Source organism: Stenella coeruleoalba (assembly GCF_951394435.1).
Source record: "Stenella coeruleoalba genome assembly, chromosome: 10".
NCBI classification, from domain to species: Eukaryota; Metazoa; Chordata; class Mammalia; order Artiodactyla; family Delphinidae; genus Stenella; species Stenella coeruleoalba.
Genome location: NC_137156.1, coordinates 28829723 through 28852710, shown reverse-complemented (window position 1 = coordinate 28852710; position 22988 = coordinate 28829723). Strand labels below are relative to the sequence as shown.

General features: G+C 38.7%; 2 protein-coding genes across 5 annotated transcripts in view; one reads left to right on the top strand and one right to left on the bottom strand.

The window, feature by feature from the left end:
• CENPQ (centromere protein Q) overlaps window positions 1–22988 on the top strand; it is a 184494-nt gene that overhangs the window by 54921 nt on the left and 106585 nt on the right. The window lies entirely within an intron of this gene.
• RHAG (Rh associated glycoprotein) lies at window positions 643–22370 on the bottom strand (the record flags this gene model as incomplete). The annotated part of the gene is made up of 10 exons (XM_079934072.1): window positions 22181–22370; window positions 11549–11732; window positions 10854–11004; window positions 8972–9119; window positions 8616–8782; window positions 6382–6519; window positions 5714–5835; window positions 1725–1798; window positions 1441–1514; window positions 643–723 (listed from the first exon to the last, which is right to left on the bottom strand). The coding sequence occupies exons 1-10, from the start codon at window positions 22341–22343 to the stop codon at window positions 643–645; spliced, it is 1302 nt and encodes a 433-aa protein (XP_079790198.1). The 5' UTR covers window positions 22344–22370.

Sequence of the window (22988 nt, the reverse complement as noted above, 5' to 3'; positions counted from 1 at the left end):
GCAGTCCCTCAGAACTCTCTGAGAGGCTGTCTCCCGGGCTTATGTCCTCAGAAAGTCTACCAAATAGAACACGATTCTCAACTTTTAGGTTGTGCATTTTTTTTTAGCCGACAAAACAAAGACATAACATTACTAACTAGACCATTTTTAGAATCAAGAGAGCTCAGTCAAAAAACAATCATATTACTGCTTTACATACATACGTTTCTTTCTTATTTCTTATATAGATTTCTTACATAAATTATTGTTTCATTGGCTTCGGTTTTATAATCTTTGGGATTGAAGACATAGTACGTACATTAAGACATGATTAGAAAATGTTGGTTTCTTTGTAAATTTTCCTCTATGTGGAAAAAAAAAAGATACAAGAAAATACATGGAATGTTCACCCTGTACCTACCCACTGGCAAGAGTAATCTGGGAGTCCTGAATAGAACCCATTTGACCATCTGTTGTATGTCACACTTCTTCAACTAAACGATCATTGATGCCAAGAGACAGCACCAGGTTATGTTAAAACATTTTCACACTGGACATTTGGGGCTCAGGATCTATCCATTCTGGTCCATATTCTCACTGGATGCTGCCATTTTATTTCAAGTCTAGGCAATGGGAAAAGAGGCGGAGGCACAGGAATGGTTTTTAGGCTTCAGGTTCTAACTGGTTGTGGTTGCCATGTTCATGGAAATGACTGAACACGTCCAGTTCTGTCCTCCTAGGGACCTTAAAAAAAAGAAAAGATTAGGGCACTTTTGATAGTTTCTTTCACTGGGCTTGTCAGAGGTTAGTATCAAAACAAAGATTTTCTGTAATTATTATTCAAGCTTAGAAAAAACTGGAAATAAAAATTGTTTGAGTTGGGAAAAAATAATAAAACAAAAATATTTATCCCGCCCACCCTGACTACATTCGCTTTCCCAAACCTGTTCTCTTTGAAAATCCCATGGAACACATCCAAATATCTGTCAGTCTTAAGCTTTGCAGGAAATAATTTGGGAGAAAATGTCAATGAAATAAAGAGGTAGAAACTGGAGGGTGGAAAGAAGCTGATGTTTTGTTAGTCCTAGAACCTCTTGTGTACTCACTGAAGTTCTTCAACCTTGTGTGCTCCACCTGGTTCGTCTACTTTTATATGTGGGGTAAAATCTCACACCACTGCCCAGGATTCTTATAGTTTTATGAGGAGCTTTTTTATTGCCCTCAGAGGAGTGAAAGGGCACTTGCCAACTAAAGTCTGTCTTTTCTTCATCTAGTTTCTGCTTTGGAAAATATCATAGCTTCTGATTTTATCTTTCTGGGCACATTTTCTCAATTTCTCTCTATAAATAGGGAGTTCAACCAATTTCATCATAGGGGTGCCACACAGACATCTAGACATGAGGTGAGCAAAACTTTCCCTAGTGTAGTCATCATGTACGTCCTTAGAACACTATATAGTACCTCCCAATAAACAGAATCATCGTAGCAGTCCTGGTCAGCTGGTTGTCCCCAGATAGGTATCTTTAGAATCAAACCTGTGAAAGTGGGGAGAAAATAAGTCATGTTATGATGCTGAAGAGGAAAATCAACTTGCAAAGTAATTAAAATACTGTTGTAAAGTCATCCCCTTGAGCTTACATGATTACTGTCAGAAGTTTAGAAAAATTTGAAATTTAACAATATTTATTATCATCTATTATGCTGAGAGCATGAGATATAAACATATGTTTACTTTTTATGCTCACCTGTGACTAGCCCTCCAACAAGTGCTGTTCCGATGGAAGAACCTAGCGCAGCTGCCTGCATGGCCATGGCAGACCTAGGAGGCCAAAAAAATTCCATTGTTTTTCCAAGCCAGCAAACAAAGCTCATCTCCCGAGGGCATGCATGCCTGCCCCTTCCAGGCCAGAGTGCATCATTACATACCAGCAAACAAACATTTGTTACAATTTTTCTTTTATCTCATATATTTATTTTCTTTGAAACTCTTGATCAATGTTCACAAATTCTTATAAGCACTTAAACAGGAGCTACCTTTTTCTTCAGGAATGATGAAAAGATCTTCCTCAGATTCCATATATATGTGTTAGCACACGGTATTTGTTTTTCTCTTTCTGACTCACTTCACTCTGTATGACAGACTCTAGGTCCATCCACCTCACTACGAATAACTCAATTTCGTTTCTTTTTATGGCTGAGTAATATTCCATTGTACATATGTGCCACATCTTCTTTATCCATCCATCTGTCAATGGACACTTAGGTTGCTTCCATGTCCTGGCACTTGTAAGTAGTGCTGCAATGAGCATTGCAGTACATGACTCTTTTTGTTATGGTTTTCTCAGGGTATATGCCCAGTAGTGGGATTGCTGGGTCATATGATAGTTCTATTTTTAGTTTTTTAAGGAACCTCCATATTGTTCTCCATAGTGGCTGTAGAGAATGGACTTGAGGACACGGGGAGGGGGAAGGGTGAGCTGGGATGAAGTGAGAGAGTGGCATGGACATATATACACTAGCAAATGTAAAATAGATAGCTAGTGGGAAGCAGCCCCATAGCACAGGGAGATCAGCTCGGTGCTTTGTGACCACCTAGAGGGGTGGGATAGGGAGGGTGGGAGGGAGATGCAAGAGGGAGGGAATATGGGGATATATGTATACATATAGCTGATTCACTTTGTTATATAGCAGAAACTAACACAACAATGTAAAAGAATTATACTCCAATAAAGACTTTTAAAAAAAAAAAAGATCTTCCTTAGAGGGTTTAGTATTTTCTAAAAATACGGTACGAGGTTCTGATTCATTCAACAACTACTTATTGGGTACTTGCTTTGTGCCAGCTTCCCTTCTAGGCACTGAGGATGGAGCAATATACAAAACAAATGTGAGCAGCCATCTCTCCTTACTTCATCCCCCCAAAAACAATTGTGATGAAATTAAAAATCAGAAAAGCTAATTTTACCATGTATTGTAGGGACAACTCACTGAAAATATTAAAGTGCATCTATATCTTAGAAGTAGTTACCTTAAAATTTAATGAGTGAAAAATTCCTTATAATTTGGGGAATAGAAGAATGTGATAAAAAGCTATAGAAATGCATAAGGGTGTCAAATGAACTAGGAGTGTGGGAATCCCCTTAGCACAGTGCCTCACTCTTTAACAGGCAATTAACAAATAGTTGAGTTATTGCAGGAAAGCAAACCATTGAAGTAGGAGAATGTGTTGTTTCTTCCTCATCCTTCAGGGAAAAGAATGTACTTAACTCAGATTCCTTTTTTTCTCTTTATTTGAAGGGTTTATTACTTTTTTTCTACTAAAGAAAAAATTGTATGGGTAATATATGATCATTGTAAAAATTTCAAAACCACTAATTAAGAAAAGAAGGGAAAAAGTTTAATTTCCCTCCAATCTTATCAGTATAAACATGTAAAATATAAGCAAGTATTTTTATAAAAATGCAAGCATGTCATGATACTGATTTTCCCATTAAATCTTAATGTTTTTTCATGTCAGTAAATGTAGATCTGGATCATAATTTTAATTACTAGAGTATTACACTGTACAAATATACTGTAATTATAGTTCTATAGGTTGGGTATTTAGGTTGCTTCTGATGTTTCATATTTTTAAATATGCTGTGAGAATATATCCTCTTAGGAATATGCTTATGGACTTGTCCAATAATTTCCCTAAAATAAAACCTATCTAGAAATGGGATTATCAGTAAACGTTTATATTCTTCTTAAGGGCTTTTCCAAATACGACCTTATACAATTTATATCCCCATTTTTCCACTTTAGCCACCATTCAATATTATAATTTATTAAATCTTTATCAATTTGATAACTGAAAAATGGATAACTTGTTTTAATTTGCATTGCTTTGATTACTAGCAAGGTTGAATATTTAATATGTATTTAACTCATCTGATTTTCTTCTATTGTAAGCTGCCTGTTAATTTTACCAGAATCTGCCAAGACCTTTTACAAGGTATTAAAAGATGTTTTTGATGCAAGTTATTCCATGATAAAATAGGCTTGGAAAACACAGAGTTAGACAAAATTAACAGCACTGTTAGAGTAAAGCTGCCATAACTTGAAAAAATGTCCCTTAAGTATATTAACTTCTCCTTGTTCTATGCTTACCAAGAAACCCGATTTGCATTTTAATATTCTGAATAGACACATGTGAGTAAATAGATTTGGCTCTTGTACAAATGTATTTTATCTGCTGTGTGAAATATGTGTGAATTTTACCCACACATGTGAATGGGCCTTCCAAGGCTTGCCCCCTTCAATGCCTCCTGAGTAAATTAAGAAGTTGCTAAACCTGTATACCCAAGGATTGGACTCTTAACCATGAAACCTACCCCAAATCTGGCCACCCAGCAAGACCCAGCCTTTGAGAGCCAGACAGACTAGTTTTATTGCATCTATGGAATTGATCCAGGCATGATGCTCAAGAATTCCTCTATTTCTAATCCTGAGACACCTCTTAAGTGTGTGTACAGAACGTTTACACACTATAATACTTAGGAGTTGAACTCTTTAACTCAAACTTTTGTCACGCTTGATTTGCATTAAAATACATCAGTGTTTGGTCTCAACACTCTGTTGGGTCCTGGAAAGAACTAAAAGAAGATGTGATATTTCTGGGGTTGTCCTCCAAATTTACAAAAGTAGTAAAAAAAAAAACACAAAAAACAACAACAGAAGAAATGGGTCACCTATACACATGAAGAGGAAGCAAATTTTCTATTCAGTAGAAAATATGATGAAGCAAGTTTTTCAAATATTTATCATTACTGGTCTTAACATGGTAATATTTTAATCTGCTAAAATGGAAGAGAAACACTTTCTTTTCATATTATATAACTCCAGCCAGTGGTCTTGTTGAGACATCATCAAACACATTCACCTTTTCCTCATGTTTTCAATCAAAAATTGTGCATTTTTATTCCTCCTTCCTTACTCCCTGAGTGATCTGAACTCTACAATTTTCCTAGCTGTTTTGCATGGATGACATTCATTTCAAATTGTTCCAATCTTGTTGCATAAAATTACGACTCATGGCTTATGGCATCACTTCCATTCTCCTAAATTTGACTGATGGCTGTTCTTTCTCTGGCCACTTGGGGAAGAATCTAAGTCTGTTAGAGCCTAGAAGGGATTTCAGAGAATAAATAGTACAAGTCTCTCATTTTACAGATGAGAAAACTTAGAACCAGAAATGCTGAGTGACTTGTCAAAAGCCACTTAACTAGGTAGCAAAGTTGGAACCATATGCCAGTCTTTCTGATTCCCCAGATCCAAATGCTCTCCACATTATGTTAACTCATTCTTCTTTGTGTGGATTGGATGCAAAGGTTGCCAGTTCATCACATATGCCCCATATGCTTGATTTTGGTAGGACCAAGTAAAAGAGTAAGCCTACTGTAATCTGAATGTGATGATCAAATTGTCCTATCTGCAATGAGACAGTTGCCTATGATAGAGAAATTTAAATAAACACGTTAATTAAACAAAAATAAACATTAATAATGCTAGTTAAGAAACATCTTCCAATACAATTCTTTTATCTTGGTTGTGTCTCTTTGGCTTCAATAAGAACAGTACTTACGAACTGTGGTCTGGACTGCTAAAGAAAAAGCTCTCTCATCACTGGGTTTCTCTAAGAGTAAGAAAACAGCACTTGACCTTGGGGAACAGGAAAACCCATTCTTTCACTCACGTGTCAGCTGTCTCCAGGGCTATGAACACAATGCTGGCGAGGCCTCCTATCAAACCAGGTAAGGCATGTAGGTTATGGACCCCACACGTATCGTGGATCCTCAGTTTAGTAGTGAAAAATGGCTAAAATTGTAAAAAGAGGAAGATTTATTATTTTGTTAAGTATAGAGAGCTGTGTGACTGAAGTCAATGACCATGCAGGAAAATTTTTATCTGCAAGCCAGTTCTCCATCTTTATCTGACACCTGCTTACATCAAAGAATCTGAATACACTGGTGGCAAAACTGCTCATTTCAATCTTATGTAGATAGATTTGAAGGTGAGTGACTTTAACTCCTACTCATTCTTAACTACTGATGGTATCCTAAATCCCATGAATAGGGCTCAGAGTCCTTAATTATACAAAACAAACATCAACAACAACAAAACCTTTAATGGAACTGCCCTGAGGAAAGCAATACAAGTACCTTCAGTTCATACTGTTATAAGTAACTGATATAAAAAAAAGAAAGCAAGAAAGAGTAGAAACCACTGGAACACTGACATGTTGAATGACCCAAGGAGAGGTGCTTAGGAAAGGACTTTTCATAGCTTTTCTCTGCTGGTGGGATGTGAGAAGAAGATGGGGCAGATCCAAAGTTTGACTCAGAGTGTCTTGTTAATACTTACAGTCAGAAACTTGAACCCAAACACGCAGACCACTCCTGCAATGCTCCCAATGATCATAGCATAGTATGGGGTATTTGCCATGTCTGCAGTAGTGCCTATAGCCACTCCTCCAGCAAGGGTTGCATTCTGAATGTGAACCTGTGTAGGGCACAGAAATGTGAGTGAGGTGAGAGGAAGGAGGAGGAGTTCAGAAGGACTGTAGCAATCGTGGGTTCAGTGGATTCCATACACCACACATTCTTCAGTTGGGAGGGTTATGGATTCGTTCTTTTTTTTTTTTTTTAATATTATTGGGGAATGGACTTTTTATTTATTTTTAAAATTTTTATTTATTTATTTGGTTGCACTCAGCCTTAGTTGCGGCAGGCAGCCTCCTTAGTTGTGACTCAAGGGCTCCTTAATTGTGGCATGTGAACTCTTAGTTGCGGCATGCATGTGGGATCTAGTTCTCTGACCAGGGATCGAAACCAGGCCCCCTGCACTGGGATCATGGCGTCTTAACCACTGTGCCACCAGGGAAGTCCCAGGATTCCTTTTTAAGAAGAAGGTTCTTTGTAATTTCAGAAGGCCTTTCTTCCCAGCAGTTGACACTTGGTATCCTTGTTGTAGGGTTCTTTGGTCATGCATGAGAGATCAGATTAGTAAGACCAGTGTGGAGAGGGATGTGAGGAAATCAAAAGAAGTTGTAGTAGGAGGGTGGAAATATACAGCAGTTATTCTGGCAGTGTTCTGCCTCTTTATGCAGCTTTGGAATGCATTTGTGGTTACCGTGAACTGAAAGAAGCCTGTGGCCACTGTGTGCTTTTGCAGAGTCCATGATATTCCAATAATCAAAGAGGGGATTTAGAGACATTGAAAAGTACACATTACACATCAAAGACAACAGCTTTTGCAAGTGTCACTCTTCTGAGAACATTTGAGGGTGGAGGAAAGAGTAACCAGTTTCCATTTACCAGAATTCCTCAGAAAAATCATATTCTGACTGTTCTGCCAGAGGAAGACAGGTTATCAGTGCTTTTGAAAGAGAACCACTGAGCTGTACATGTACGATTGCTTCTTTTTATTGTTTTCAGTTTTTTCTCATGAAACAATTTGTAGAGAACTGAAATACATGTCCTTAGCTATGCTTAGAAATATTTTAGTGGGACTTCCCTGGTGGTGCAGTGGTTAAGAATCCACCTGCCAATGCAGGGGACACAGGTTCAAGCCCTGATCTGGGAAGATCCCACATGCCGTGGAGCAACTAAGCCCGTGCGCCACAACTACTGAGCCTGTGCTCTAGAGCCTGTGAGCCCAACTACTGAGCCCGTGTGCTATGACTAGTGAAACGCCTCGAGCCCGTGCTCTGCAACAAGAGAAGCCACTGCAATGAGAAGTCCGTGCACTGCAATGAAGAGTAGCCCCCGCTCGAGGCAACTAGAGAAAGCCTGCACGCAGCAAAGAAGACCCAACGCAGCCAAAATAAATAAATTAATTTAAAAAAATTTAAAAAAAGAAAGTAATATTTTGGTACAATATCTTTTTCCTCCCTCAGCTCAGAAAGGAAGAGTGGCTGATCTGAGGATTATTCCTTCACTGATATTTCTTTAAACTCTTAGTCAAGAAACTCAAAAGACTATTTTGGGGGAGATATAAAAAAAGTTTGATTTTGAAATAATTTTAGACATGTAGCAGTTACAAAAATATTGCAGAGGGTTTCCATATATACCACACCCAGTTTTCCCCAATGTTAACGTCTTACATCACTGTAGAACTAGGAAATTAGCATTGGTGTAATATTATTAAATACCTTTTTGAATTTCACCAGTATCCCCACTGATATCCCTTTTCTTTTCCAGAATCCTATTCAGGATCCCACATTACATTTAGTTGTTATTTCTTTGAGAGAAATATCTGCTGTTAGAAAATCAACTTGCATTCCCCCACTCTCTTTTTTTACTCTTGTAGAAATTCCTGTTTCTAAGAAAGATTTTCTAAGAACTTGGGGACAGTTAGCTCTATCATTAAAGAAATACGCTTCAGATCTTTCATTTTTGCATAATTATATTCCCTACTAGATTTGCCAGAGTACACATTTGAAGAATAAAGGAATGTTGTTTTCAGATTATTCTCCAAGGTCTGCAGTGTTGTGATTTGTTCGGGCAGCTCAGCAGTGATGCAGAAGTGAACTAGTCATCAGAGCAGCCATCAGGGTCGCTTAGCGAAAGTTCCATGGGAGTTAACATGGCACTTACCATATGGAGCTTGCCTCGGCTCTCAAGAAGGCTGGAGCATGCATAGGCTGTAACCACGCAGGCGGCAAGAGAGAAGTATGTGTTTACGATGGCCAGGTACTGGTTCTTTCCAGCATCAGCGATGGCCGAATTAAAGCTGGGCCAAAATACCCATAAAAAAAGAGTCCCTGTAGTAAATCACAAAAAGGGGTATTCGTTCTGAATATGGAAGGCAGTCCAGGGGAAGCCGTTTGCTTTGGGCACGGACAAGATGTCTTTCCTTTTATGCTTTGTTATCTAAGAGTTAGGGGAAAATAGGGGTATTCCCTTGCGTCTGACCAAATAGACAAGAATCAGGCAAGTTCATCCCAACTCACCAATCATTGCAAACAAGTCCGAGTGGTACACAGACTCTTCATTGCGATGCCCTTCTTTCAGGCTTGATCGATACAAGATGCCTGCTACAGCCAAACCAAAGTAGGCCCCAAAGGCATGGATGGTCATTGATGCTCCAATATCAGAGGCCTGAGGGTGGCAAAACATTCATGTAAATAGAGGTGAAACTCACTACAGGAGGGAGGTCAATGAAAGAACTGCTTCATGGGTTAAAGAAAAAAAGATGAAGAGAGAGAAAAAATGTGTCAGAGAAAGGGAATAAAACAGGATCGGGAAAAACAAAAAAGTGCAAGCATTGGAGCCACACAGAACTGACTTTCAATCCTAGGTCAGGTACTTCTCTGATGTGACTTTAGTCAAATTACTCTACTTCTTTGAATCTCCAGTTCTGTAAAATGGGGAAATGTTACCCAGCTAATACAGTTTGTGGTAAGATTGAGCTGGGACCATGTTTTTCAACTGTTAGGTCCTTAGTGGGCACTCAATACATTTTAGGTTACTTTTCAAGGTTAGAGATATTCTCAGTGAAATATTATGCATTGCACTTGATACAAAACAAACATGATTTTTGCATTCGCTTGACATTGCAGTAAAAGCTCACTTCATTGTAACTCAAAGACCTGAAGTTTCAAGAAGCTTCACCCTGCAATGATGATATGAAAACCAGCTGAGGGACTTCCCTGGCGGTCCAGTGGTTAAGGCTCTGTGCTTCCACTGCAGGGGGCACGGGTTCGATCCCTGGTCTGGGAACTAAGATCCCACATGCTGCTCAGTGCCGCCACAAAAAAAAAAAAAGAAAAAAAAAACCAAAGAAAAAGAAAACGAGCTGAGGTCCAAGATTCATTTGAAGAAGCGCATTTTAGGTCCCTCTTTAGGACACAATGGATTTGATCCAGTTTTCTACATTTCTTGTCTCTAGATGGAAAGTTCAGTGTGCCAAACCCAAGGCATTGCTCTGTACTTATTAAAGTAGGAAAATGATACAAATTTATTAATTTATTTAAATTTTCATGCTTGATAAACTCCTATGTACCTTTCAGGTCCAGTTTAGCTGTCACTTCCTTACATAATTCTTCCTTGATTCCACAGTCTAAATTAGATCTTTTAGGTATACTCCTTCAGAGCCGCTCTATTTATTTTTTCAAAGCATGTGTTGCAATTTACAGTAATATTTTTGTGTATGTGTGCATGATTCTATAGGTAGATGGTTGAATATATGATCATTTGTTGGGTGTCTGTCTCCCCCACTAGATTGTAAACCCTATGAAGACAGAGACCTTAACTATTTGTTTGTCACTGAATCACCAACACATGACACCTAGAAAGTTACCAAAAGTATTTGCTATTGAATTACATGTTCAATAGAGGCATAAATAAAATACTGGAGAGTGCCCAGAAATATTCTATTTATTTTCCTTGGGAGAATCAATGAGATTTTCACGGAGGAGAAGAAATTTCATCTAAGCTTTAATGAAAGGCTTTGAAAGAGCTATTCAATGAGTAGTTGAAATATAAATAGGAATTGATCATTGATAGAAAATGTATTTTAATAAAAAGAGTTGTAGAGCTAGAAAATTCTGGATTTGAATCCAGATTCAGGCAAGTAAGTCATTTAGCATCTGTGATCATCAGTTTTATTGTGTATAAATAGTAACATCATAATACATACTTTACACTGTTGTGGTGATACTGCAATTAAATAATGTTTATAAAACTCCTGGTTTACAGTAGGCACTCAAATGATGACTATGAGTACTATTTGCTATGGTATCACTGTCACCAAGGTTTGTCCCTGAATATAGTGGGCATCCAATACATGTGTTGTGATGTTCAAAGCTAGGTAAGTATCGATAGAACACTTACCCCAAATACCTCGACAACCAGATGTTCATTGACAGCAAAGACAGCAATTTCTAAAATTGTCATGGTCAGCATTTGGATTGGACTTGTTTTTCCCAGGACAGCTCCAAAAGAAATCAGAACTGCGGCTGTACTGAAGTCTGCATTTATCATGCTGAGGGAAGAAGAAAGAAGATATTGAAGAATAATGCACACCCTACATATATGAGTTGTAATGAACTATAGCATCACCCTGTCTAGAGTTCAAGGGCCCTCTCCCCACCTGTCCCCATCAGGTGCTTCTCCCAGGCCTACTTTTATCCTCTCCCACGTTCTTGCCCACCCCCGCCTCCAATTACCATACAATCTTTAGTTGCTCTCACATTTCCTTTAACCTCCCTGTTCTTTACCTCATTTAGGGTTTTACCTTAATAAGGTAAAGGAATAATTATTATTATTATTACCTTAATAAGGAAGGAATAATAATTTTATGGAAGGAGATTTCTCATACCCTTAAGGTCAAATCATAGTGGATATAGACATGAATGTATGGTCCAGTTCAGTTGAGCAAGGCATTGATTTAGGTCCTTGGATCTCAACGATCTTCTATCATGGAAAGGAAACAATTTGCAAGCTAGTTCAGAGGCTGACTGTCAAGAGACTAAGCAGAGAAACAATTGCTCTGAAAACACAATGGTTGGAAAATAAGGGGTGCTCACTTTTTGATTTCAATGTGGAATTTCTCTCCATGGCTCTGCAGGATCCCCTGTACAATAGTGCCCCACTGGAGGCCCAGAGCAGCAATGAGTAGGTTGATGCCCATACTGCTGAAGCCATATTTTCGCAAGAAGGTCATGAGGAAGCCAAACCCAGCGAATATCATAACATGCACATCTTGGAAGACTGCAAAAGAGCAGAGGGAAAAAAATCTGCATAAGGGGACCACTGAGAAAGTGTTACATCATAGCATATTCCATTTACTAAGTGCTACATCCTTTTCAGAAAACACTACAAAGGGAATGTTAACTGGGCTGCCAAAGGCTGGGTTCAAGTGCCAGCTTGGTTACTTACCAGCCAGGAGACCTTGGGCAAATTATTCAGTGTCTGAGCCTTTTCTTGGAAGACTATGCACTATCATACCAGTGTGTCTTTCATCCTCTCCCTGAAGAGTTTTCCATTACTTTCCACCTGAGGAAAACTTTGCAAAACATAGTGCAAGTATCACCCGCTCTTGCAGACTTCCCCAGTATTTCCAGGGAAAGTTAATATTTCCTCTTGTCTTTCCCAAACCTCAGCTTCAGCATTTGTCACATTGCATTACCATTTATTTAGCACGTATCACACTGTAATAGTTATTTGGTGAGGTGTCCATTGCCTGCACTAGATTGTGAGTTTCCCGATGGAAGGGATTAGGGCATACTCATCCTTTGCTCCCTTGAATCTGTCATAAAAGCGTGCATATAGGAAAAGAGGCAACATTGACTAAATGAATGAGCTGCTGTCTTTATCTATCAAATGTGTATAATAGGACCAGCCCTGGAAATCTTACTAGATCATTATTCAAGTCATATGGGATAATGTCTTTGTTAACACTTTCTAAGCCAACGGAAGGAAGGCTGTATCCTCTTGAGGAACAGATACTTGACTTGGTTCTGGAGATGTAGGCTGATATCCCCCAATTGTATCACGTGACTGTGAGACCTCGGGCAAGTCACTTATTCTCTGGGAGCTTCAGTGTTCTCATCTGCAATACTGCAAAAGCTATATTTCACATTTCCTGGGGCTGTAGGGAGTGCTGCCAGGTGACAGCTCTCCCTTCCCTCTGGGAAACACTCTTTTATACAGGTCACAGGCCTTCCCTCGGGAAGCCTGAGCCCAGTGACTGGTTCACATGTGCATCCCCTTGCCTCGGGAGAGGGCCACCTGAAGCTAGACAATCCCAGTCTCAGAGTTTCTAGTGGGGTCAGCTGAGGCTTCTCTCTCTGCGCAAACACTTCTGCTGCAGGTGTTGATCATAAGACACTCCCCAATAACGTTCTTTCAGGCTAATGTCGCTCTTAGAGTCTGTGACACCTTCCCTTTGGGCTCCCCTCGTCTCTGTAGAACTGTCCTGACTCTCTCCCCAACACAGCTTGCATACTACATTTTTTTCAAACTTTTCAGATTAAATCCGATCAACTAATCTGTGGCAGTGATCACAAACCCGGAAGTGGATGATGATGCTGTCTTTCCAAAGATTCCCAGTATTTGAAAAGGGCTGGTTGGAGCCGTGGGGACTTACCCTACCATCTTACTCTATGACAAATACCAGGACAGACAGAAGTTGGCATCATAGACTGAATTACGAGGTTCCTTTGGTGGTCTAGAAGCTAGTCTCACTTGTATATGAGTGCTGCAAATGTAATAAAGAGAATGAGAAAACCAGACCAAACTTGCTGATTCAGGTACACACAGTGTCATCATTGTTTCGACTCCATCCACGCAGTGAGCCTTTTGGTCATTTTATTTGTTGGTGCAACCTCCCAAGACAGTCAGTCTGAGGAGGGTGAAAACGGAAAAAGATTTCTGAAGATTCTCTCTCCTTAGCAGCTTTGAGGGAGGTCTCAGAGAGGAGAATGCTGCAGTCTTATTTTTTTTCCTAGTGCGATAATGCCTATTGGCAATAATCTGACTTATACCCGCATTCTGGATGCCCACCCTCATCTCATATCTTCCCAGAGAACTTCAGAATTGGGATTTTACCTGACCTGCCGATGGGCAACTGTCAACTAACATCAACCTATTTGAGTTTGGAAATATAGGTGACCACATGTATTCATCTATTTTTACAGATTGTTTTACCACCATTTAAATTTTTTATGTAAACATTTGATTTAGATCATAGACTAAGTTGGAGTGGAGCTCAGAGAGTATGCGTGACTTACTGTTTATGATTTTCCTAGACCTTTCTGCAACTCAGTTTTCTCCTCTTTAAAGAACAGTTTGGATTAGATGAAGCCCAAAGTCTCTCCTAGCTCTATAAGTTGTTTCATTTATTTTATTTTGTTTTTAGGTCAGGACTCTAAGATCCAGAGAAGTTAGGTGAGTTGTTTATAATCACAAAACTAAAATAAAAATAAGAACCCAGTCTTACTGTCTTCACTGTGTTGTTTTCTTTTTTTTTCATTACGCCAAGTTGTTTTTCTAAACATTCTTTTCTTTTTTCCGAGAGTACTCTCGTTCCTCCTGTCATCAGCTGATTTTAAAGTGTGCAGTAACCAACTAATTAAAAAATTGTTTTAACTAATTTTGTAATGTCTCACACTGGGAGTAATAATTATTCAGATTCTATTCCCCTCTTCCTTTGTTGGAAAACCAGACATTATATAGAGGGAGGAATTTCTTGTATTAACAATGCTCCACCGTTTCCCACCCCTCCCCCAAATCTAATTCTTGTTACTGCTTTTCGCCACAAGGGGGCTTTAAGAACCTCATCTAAGAGAGCTTACAAAGTTGAGAAGGCTCTTGACAAATAATGATTCTGTATGAAAGGTATGGATAAAAAGGTTTATAAACAGGATTATGTATTGTCTTTCATCCTGCACTAGGAATTTTTTTTTGCGGGTGGGGACAAAGGAGAGGGTCATGAGTTTAGTTTTATGGTGCAAGACTCTGCCATTAAAGGAATTAAGTATCCTCTTCATAGAAGGAAAAAGGGATTTCTTTAGTGATTGGAACTTTTGTGAAGTCTTCTGATGGGTTTTAAAGACTGCCAAGACTTGTCTAAATCAGATATTCTCAGTAGCAGGCAATTTTAAAAAATTGAAGTATAGTTGATTTACAATACTGTGTTAGTTTCAGGTATAAGGCATAGTGATTTGCCTTTTTTAAAAAAATTTTTTCAGATTATGTTCCATTATAGGCTATTACAAGATACTGGGTAACACTCCCTGTGCTATATAGTAAATCCTTGTTGCTTATTTACTTTATGTATGGTAGTTTATATCTGTTAATCCCATACTCCTAATTTGTCCATCCCTGTTCCCTTTCCCCTTTGGTAACCATAAGTTTGTCTTCTATGTCTGTGAGTCTGTATCTGTTTTGTATATAGATTCATTTGTATTATTTTTTAGATTCCACGTGTAAGTGATATCTTATAGTATTTGTCTGTCTCTGTCAATTAGCAGGCAACGTTAGCCTCTAAAGTAAACTTGGCAACGTCTGGTATTTTTGTTCTATATTTTACTTCACATTTATCTTGGACTAGGGTATCTTTTAAGCCCCGATAACTCAATGTCTTTGAAATGCAACTGATGATTCCAACTCTCCCTCTCCCACCACCAACCAACAGAAAAATGAAACAGAACCTTCTTTCTCCTCTATTTCCTGTATACGCGTGCTGCCTAGAATGTCTGCCCCATCCCACCTCCAACACTTTTTCTTCTTTTGGCCACGCCACATGGCTTGTGGGATCTTACTTCCCTGACCAGGGATTGAACCCGGGCCCTGGCAGTGAGAGTGCCAAGTCCTAACAACTGGACCGCCAGGGAATTCCCCTATACCCAACACTTCTTTACCTGGCATACGTCTAGATGACCCTCAAGCACCAGATGCTCTGCACAGTGTTGCCGGGCACAGCTGTAACATTGTGCACATCCCTCTGGTTTTATTTCATTTGTTTATGTGCTTGTCTGTGCCCATTTATCATCAATTTTTCTTTGTTTCAGCGTGTTATAATCTATTACCGTCATACCATTATTATTTTTAATGCTCTATTTATCCCCAATTTGGCTAGCTGGTGCTCTTTCAAGTAGGATCTTGTGTTCTCTTGGCACGCCCCCATTAGTCTTTATACACTTGGCTTACATTGAGCTTGCTTTGCCCTGACCTGGAATGAGCCTCTGAGTGGAAAATGGTAGTTAGAAGGCAAGATATGGGTTCTATTTGTGCTCATTGCTTCCAGTCCTTTTAAGTAAACGAAATGAGTCAACTCAAAGGCAGCATACAGGAGGCTGGTATCTTATTGTTAGATTATAAAACACAGCATGTTAATTCAAGCATTGTATCACTTAGGATAGCAGCAAACAATTTCCTAGGAATCATTTACCCTGCACTTTTTGTAACCTTTTGCCTGTCACGTATATCTAGATTTGCTGAATCTTTTGTAATAAATGAACTGAATGAGGAATTCCCTGGTGGTCCAGTGGTTAGAACTCGGTGCTTTCACTGCCCTGACCTGGGTTCAATCCCTGGTCAGGGAACTAAGATCCTGCAAGCCGTGCGGCGCAGCCAAAATAAATAAATAAATAAATAAATAAATGAACTGAATGATATCTGAATAAATATAGGAGCATATTCTTAAATTGAGATTTTAAAAATAAATCATCATACTAATCTGTTGCTGGTATTGAAATTCATAAAATAATTTCTAGTGCTGTGTACATTCGTTGCCAGTTTACCTATATCTTCAGTAATTCTTCAAGTGTGATCTGCAGACATCTTGGGCATCTTGGAAACACTTTCAGGGAATCTGAGGTTAAAATTATTTTTATGATAATTCTAATTCAGGATGTTATTTGACTTTTTCACTGTGTTGATATTTCCGCAGATGATGAAAAACAATGGTATAGAAAACTACTTGTACTTTAGCATGAATGAAAGCAGTGGTACCAAACTGAATTAGTAGTCTGGTATTCTTCCTGACCACACACTTGCAGTAAAAAAAGCCAGTTTTACTTACAAATTCCTTGATGAATCAGTAAAAACTATTAATTGTAACTATTAACCCTCTCATACATGTCTTTACACGTAAAGCACTACTGAAACATGATGGTTGTCTCAGAAAAGAAAAAGCACGTTTGTTATTGTTTGAGTTATGAACTGAGTGAGCAACTTTTCCACAGAACTCCATTTTTTTTTTTTTTTTGGAAAAAAGATTGATATAAACTATGGTTTTTCAAATGGGTATTAACTTTTTCTGAAAAATGAACGAAGTGATGTTATGATTTCAATGAAAAGAACTCACAGTATGCCAGTAATACATTTTGAGTTTTAAAAAAAACCTTAGAATTCCACCAGAAACTAACACAACATTGTGAATCAACTATACTTGGTTAAATAAGAAGTAAATTTAAAAATTAGAAGTAAATTAAAAATTAGAATTTCAGAATATTTATGTCTGCCACTACAAGCTTGCCAGCTTTCTGAAACTTCTTGGGGTTTCTGGTGAGATTGTTGGTGATATTAACAAGTATCCTTTTTTGATATTATATAATGAACTATGTCAACATTTGGAGTATCTGCGTAACTGTGAATCAGTATTTTTCAAATGATCAGTGTAACAAGATCACACATGGGATCCACTCAAAGTTCAAGATAGACTAATGGGGGCTTCCCTGGTGGCACAGTGGTTGAGAGTCCGCCTGCCGATGCAGGGGACACGGGTTTGTGCCCCGGTCCGGGAGGATCCCACATGCCGCGCAGCGGCTGGGCCCGTGAGCCATGGCCGCTGAGCCTGCGCGTCTGCAGCCTGTGCTCTGCAACAGGAGAGGCCACAGCAGTGAGAGGCCCGCGTACCGCAAAAAAAAAAAAAAAAAAAAAAGATAGACTAATGGATTCTAATGTTTAACAGAGGACATAAAGTTCATTGATGTGGTTTTAATGTCCTGTAGGCATTAAAGACCTTGTGTTTATAGAATCTCTAGTAACATGTTAACAGCCTTCAAGGAGCCTTCTCCTTAAACTTTTCTCTAGTCTTGCTATGTGTTAGCAAGGATTAGTTGACAGTCACAGCCAAACGTCATTCCTTTATCAAATTATTTGCCTCAACAAACTGGCCAACACTTTGCTGGGTGCCATGAAGGCCAAAAACCGTGGAGTGTATCTAGTTCCTCAGGTGAGTTTCTCTGGGGTCCGTCATGACATGCAATGTGATATTCAGGTGTGTTGCCCACTTCCGTAGTTGTGCCCTGGGATGGGAGCAGATGCCAGGATTGTGTGATATCACCCCTTTCTCTGCATTGCATAGTGAGGAATGCAAGAGAGGAGAGAGATGAATAAAATTATATCCTATTGAATTTATTTTAAATGTAAATTAAGGTCCTACTTTATTTATTTGTGAAAAATTCATAGCTTTCACCACACTGCAACTGAGAACTGGTGAAAGTCCCTGTGAGCTTCTTAGGCAGGAAATGCGCCTCTTCCGTGCTTGAACCCCTGAACTTGGCACCGTCCATGGTGCTGGGTAGGTGCCCCCAAATGTTTGTTGACCTGACTTGAACTTTGCTTCTTAGTGAGTGAATAGTTAATAATCTTCTCTCCAGTGACTTACGCTGTTGCATAAGTTTGATGTACATCAATTGTTTGAAATGTAGGAAAAAATATATAGGTATAATTAGTATAATTGTGTGGTTTCTAGGGCTGTTCTACCAAATATTTTAACCAGTGATAACAGAGCTGAACTGGAAGATTAGTACTAACCAGAATTTTAGATCTTGGGAGCCACCTTACAGAAGAGAGAACTTTTAATTGTGTATAGACTTGAGTTATGGGGAGCATTTTGAATGAGTGAAGACTGCCTTCCATGTAAAATTTCACCTTGTGTTCTGTGTAATGCCCTTCTTCTGGGCCCCCAGGGGCCTCTATTGCTTAAATTCTTCTTCCCTTATCCTGCCCCCTGCCTATGTCCTGGCTTCACTGCCCTTATAGTGAGGAAGATGTTGTGGTTTGTGTGTGTCTGTGTGTCTGTGTTGGCTGTTGATTGTTAATCATTATTATTACTGGCAACTGTGATTTGATGTTTCCTTAAAGAAGTGAAAAAGAATCCTGCCCTAGATATCATTTTTTGATCCCTTTCTTGTTTTCATGTTTGATACAGCTGATATAACAGAAAATCCTTTTAGCGATACTTTCAAGTTATAGCCAGAATTTGACCATTTCTCGGAACTTCCTCCATTATGACTCTGGTCCAGCCTACTTTCATATCTCTTCAGGATTACTAGATGGTTCTCGTAATATGACTTCCTAGTTGTTCCCTTGATCCCCTACAAACTCTTTTCTACGTAACATCCAGAAGAATGTCTTTAAAACTTAAATCATATCATACTCCTCCTGTCAAAGTCCTCCAATTGTTTATTGACTCAGAATAAAAACAGTTTGCTTACAACGGTCTACAAGGCTCTGTAGCACCCGAACTCTCACACTTCTGAGTTTGTTTTCCCTGCTTGCTCACTGCATATACTAAATACCCCAGGGCCTTTGCGCTTGCTGTTTCTTCCATATAAAATGTCCTTGTTCCGTTTCCATATAGCTTATTCTCTTGCCTCTTTTAGTTCTGTTTAATGTCACTTCGTATCAAAAAGACCTATCCAGACTCTACATTAACTGCCTTTCTCAATCAGATTTCTCATTTAAACCATGGAACAAGATAATGATTTAAGTAACTATTTTCTAGTTCTCTCAAAGATGGTACAGGATTTGTACCACTGTAGAAGCACAGAAGAGAAGTTAATTAATTGTATGCAGTGGATGCCTTGGGCTAGTAAGACTTAATTCATTCACATAACCCTGGTTGAGAAAGGCTGAAAGGATATCCCCCTGGCCCAGGTACCTCTATTTTTTAAATATTGCTTTGTTTATTGCTGTGGCATTTTATTACCATGTGAGTGTGTGTGTGTTAGTGTATGGCTGTGTGCTGTGTGTATGTATAACATACAAGCAAATATATACATGTATATATTTGCTTGTATTATACACAGATATGCATATGTATATACACACATATGTACATATATGTACATATGTGTAAATTCTTTTCCCCTCCCAGCACAGTACATATGTGAATATGAATATATATATACATATTGAATATATATCTATTCATATATATATATATATATATATATGTGTTTGTGTGTGTGTGTGTGTGTGTGTGTGTGTGTGTGTGTGTGTGTATATGGTCTGGGTTTCCCCATTGGAATGTAAACTTTATAATGAAATAGAGCAGGACCCTACGGTCCTCCCCCAATCCATGTTCTCCACCTGCCTTTTGCCTGTGGAAAAACTTTAGCCAAAGAATAAGTTTAATAGAAGTGAGAAAATGCAGAAGCAAAGAATAGCAGTCCAAAAAGACTAAATAATAATAGTTTAATCATTAACCAAAGTCAAGGACCTTTAGTTCCTCCTCATGGGCTATAGATAATATCCTGAGCCACATGCTGTGAGCTGCCTTATAGACACTGAAACCCCGGCCAGGTGGAAGAAGTTAACTACATGATGAACAGACTGTAGCCATGACATAAGCTGTCACAATTCTGAGAATTGGCCTCAACGAAATGGGAACAAACCAACCCTGGAACTAAAGACTAACAGTACTTAAAACAATCAATATGACACTGATCAGACCACTGATGACCAATATCAAGAGGACTGTCAGAGCTGACTGTGCTCTTTCTGCATGTAGCCCCCTCCCTCGGTCTGTAAAAGCTCTTGCGCCCTGATTGTCGGGGGGGCGGGGGGGAGTCGGCCTTTGGACAGGAGTCTGCCCTCCCCCTCAGCTGCAGCATCTATAATAAAGCAAACTTTCCTTTCCACCAAACTTGCTTCTTTATTGGCTTTTGAGCGGCGAGCAGCCAGACCCCACTTTCGGTAATAGCAAGGGCGTGGACTTTGCTTGCTTTGTTTGCTTTGCTTTATTTACTGCCTAGAGCCTAGGACCTCGAAGATTGCTTGACGAGAATTTGGAGCTAAATAGATATTTTCTTAATGCATCATAAAATGAATGGATTTCTATGTTCCTTGCAAGCAGAGTATAAAGGTTATATGATTGCTAGGCAATTGAAAAAAATGACCATGTTTAGTAACTCTTCTCTCCAACTTGGCTTTTATCTCAAATTCTGAATTGAAGTTTTACCTATGAGTGTTGACACTGGCACTGAGAGAATTCAGCTTGAATTATGCAAATTACAGAGCTTTTGATCTCTTAAGATAACTTTATTTGAATAACACTAATCTTAGATTATGTTTTTGGCATTTTGTTTCTATGCCATACTGCAGCTCTTCGTTTACATTTGCACCGAACAGTGGAGTCTTACAATAACGACATCTTACTTGTTTCATCTTTGAGTGAGTTTGCGGTAGCACGTGCTTGGTGCATAGTAAAAATGTTTACTGGAGGAAGAAACAAAATGTACAAAAGCATACAGAGTTGAACAGAATTCTTTTCTGTTTTGGTGTTCTTGAACTTGCAAATTATAAAATTCTTTAATCAAGAACCCGTTTGGATATCTATGTAGTGTAAAGAGAACTAGATTTGGACCCTGAGTCTCTGACTTATGGTCCTAACTCTGCCCTTAACTTGCAAATGTGCATTTTGGCTGAGTCGCTTGGCAACTCTAGGTCACAGTTTCTACATGAGACTACTCCGCATTATATAAACTCCCTCAAAAATGTGTAGGAATGAGAGAACAACTGTCATATTTTCTTTAAAAAGCTTAGACATATGCTATAGAACTATAATAAATATCGCTACAAAAATAATTGAATAAATTAATAAAATTTAACACTTAATAAATAATAAATACTAAAATTATTTGTGCCTCACTGAATAAACAGTCTGTATAACAAGATTATATCACAACCTCCCTCCCTGGTTAACAAGGTGATGAATATGCCTGGCTCATAGTAAGCAGTCAGTAAATGGTAGTTATTATTTTTATACTAAGTATTTTATAGCCTGCCTGTCCAAACTTGAAACTATATCCGTTCTTTCCTCCAGTTGCCATTCCCAGGGAAGGGTCCTGCTTTTAAAATATGTCAGGTAGTTCACACGTTTCTTCTCATCTCAGAGGAACAAACGGTCTTCCTTTCAGAATATTATAAAGCCTTGAGTACATCATTTACATCCTATATCATCCTTAATACCCCTTCTTATACCTTAAGGCCCTTACATGAATTCCTTCTCAATATTCCATTTTGTTTCTACTCTTTCTCCTCCAAAGTTAACTTTGAGTCTTTTTTTTGGGGGGGGGGATATTTTTATACCTTGCAGAACTAGTGATGAAGGGAAAAATAAGGTCATTTAGCAGCATGTAGGCAACACAAAACACTGATCAATTATTTACATTTTCAGCTTCTTGTTCTGATATTTTAATAAACACAGATTCTATCCAAACACATTAACTACAGAGACCAGATGCCCCAGCATAAACTTATAATAACCTTAGCACTCAGAACTATCACATAATTCTGTAAAGAGCTCCCATGTAGAGTGCTAGGGGTTACGGTATTCACAGACCTCACATTCTGAGAACCCAAAATGGGTCCACATTCTGAGAACCCAAAAATGTACAATAAGAAGCAGATTGCTTACTCACGAGGATACAGGTCAAGGTATCTGTCCACATCCACGGTAGGTGACTTGGTGCTCTTGGGCTGCTGGGAAACGTTCTGATCCGTTTCATACTGAACAAATAATCCAAATAAAACAATCATGGCAACTTCCAGGCCAATGGCCATGAGAGGGAACGTGAACCTCATGTTTGTGGCAAAGGACAGAGGCACACTGAGGGCTTCGCGGTCTGTGGGAGGTTGATAAGGACAGAAGTGCTGCTCTGTGTGTAGAATTAGGCTGCGTGCTCAAGGCACTCCAGTGACATTGCAAGAAAAAAAATGGGCAAGACTAGTGAAAACGCCCCATCCACTGGAGTGAATTATGCTCTGTAATCAAACTGTTGTAAATGCTGGTTTGAAGAAAATACAATATAGATTGAAAGAAGCCAGCTGATGGAAATGATCTATTGCACACAAGTGTCTAGACTCTTTTTCCTCTTTTTATTACATTTTTAAATTAAAAAATTTTTTAATTAATTAAAAAAAATTTTATTGGAATATAGTTGATTTGCAATGTTGTGCTGTACAACAAAGTGAATCAGTTATACATATATCCACTCTTTTTAAGATTCTAGTCCTGTGTAGGTCATCACAGAGTACTGAGTAGAGTTCCCTGTGCTATACAGTATGTTCTTATTAGTTATCTATTTTATATATAGTAGTGTGTATATGTCAATCCCAATCTCCCAATTTATCCCTCCCCCAACTTTTCCCCTTGGTAACCGTAAGTTTGTTTTCTACATCTGTGACTCTATTTCAGTTTTGTAAATAGGTTCATTTGTACCATTTTTT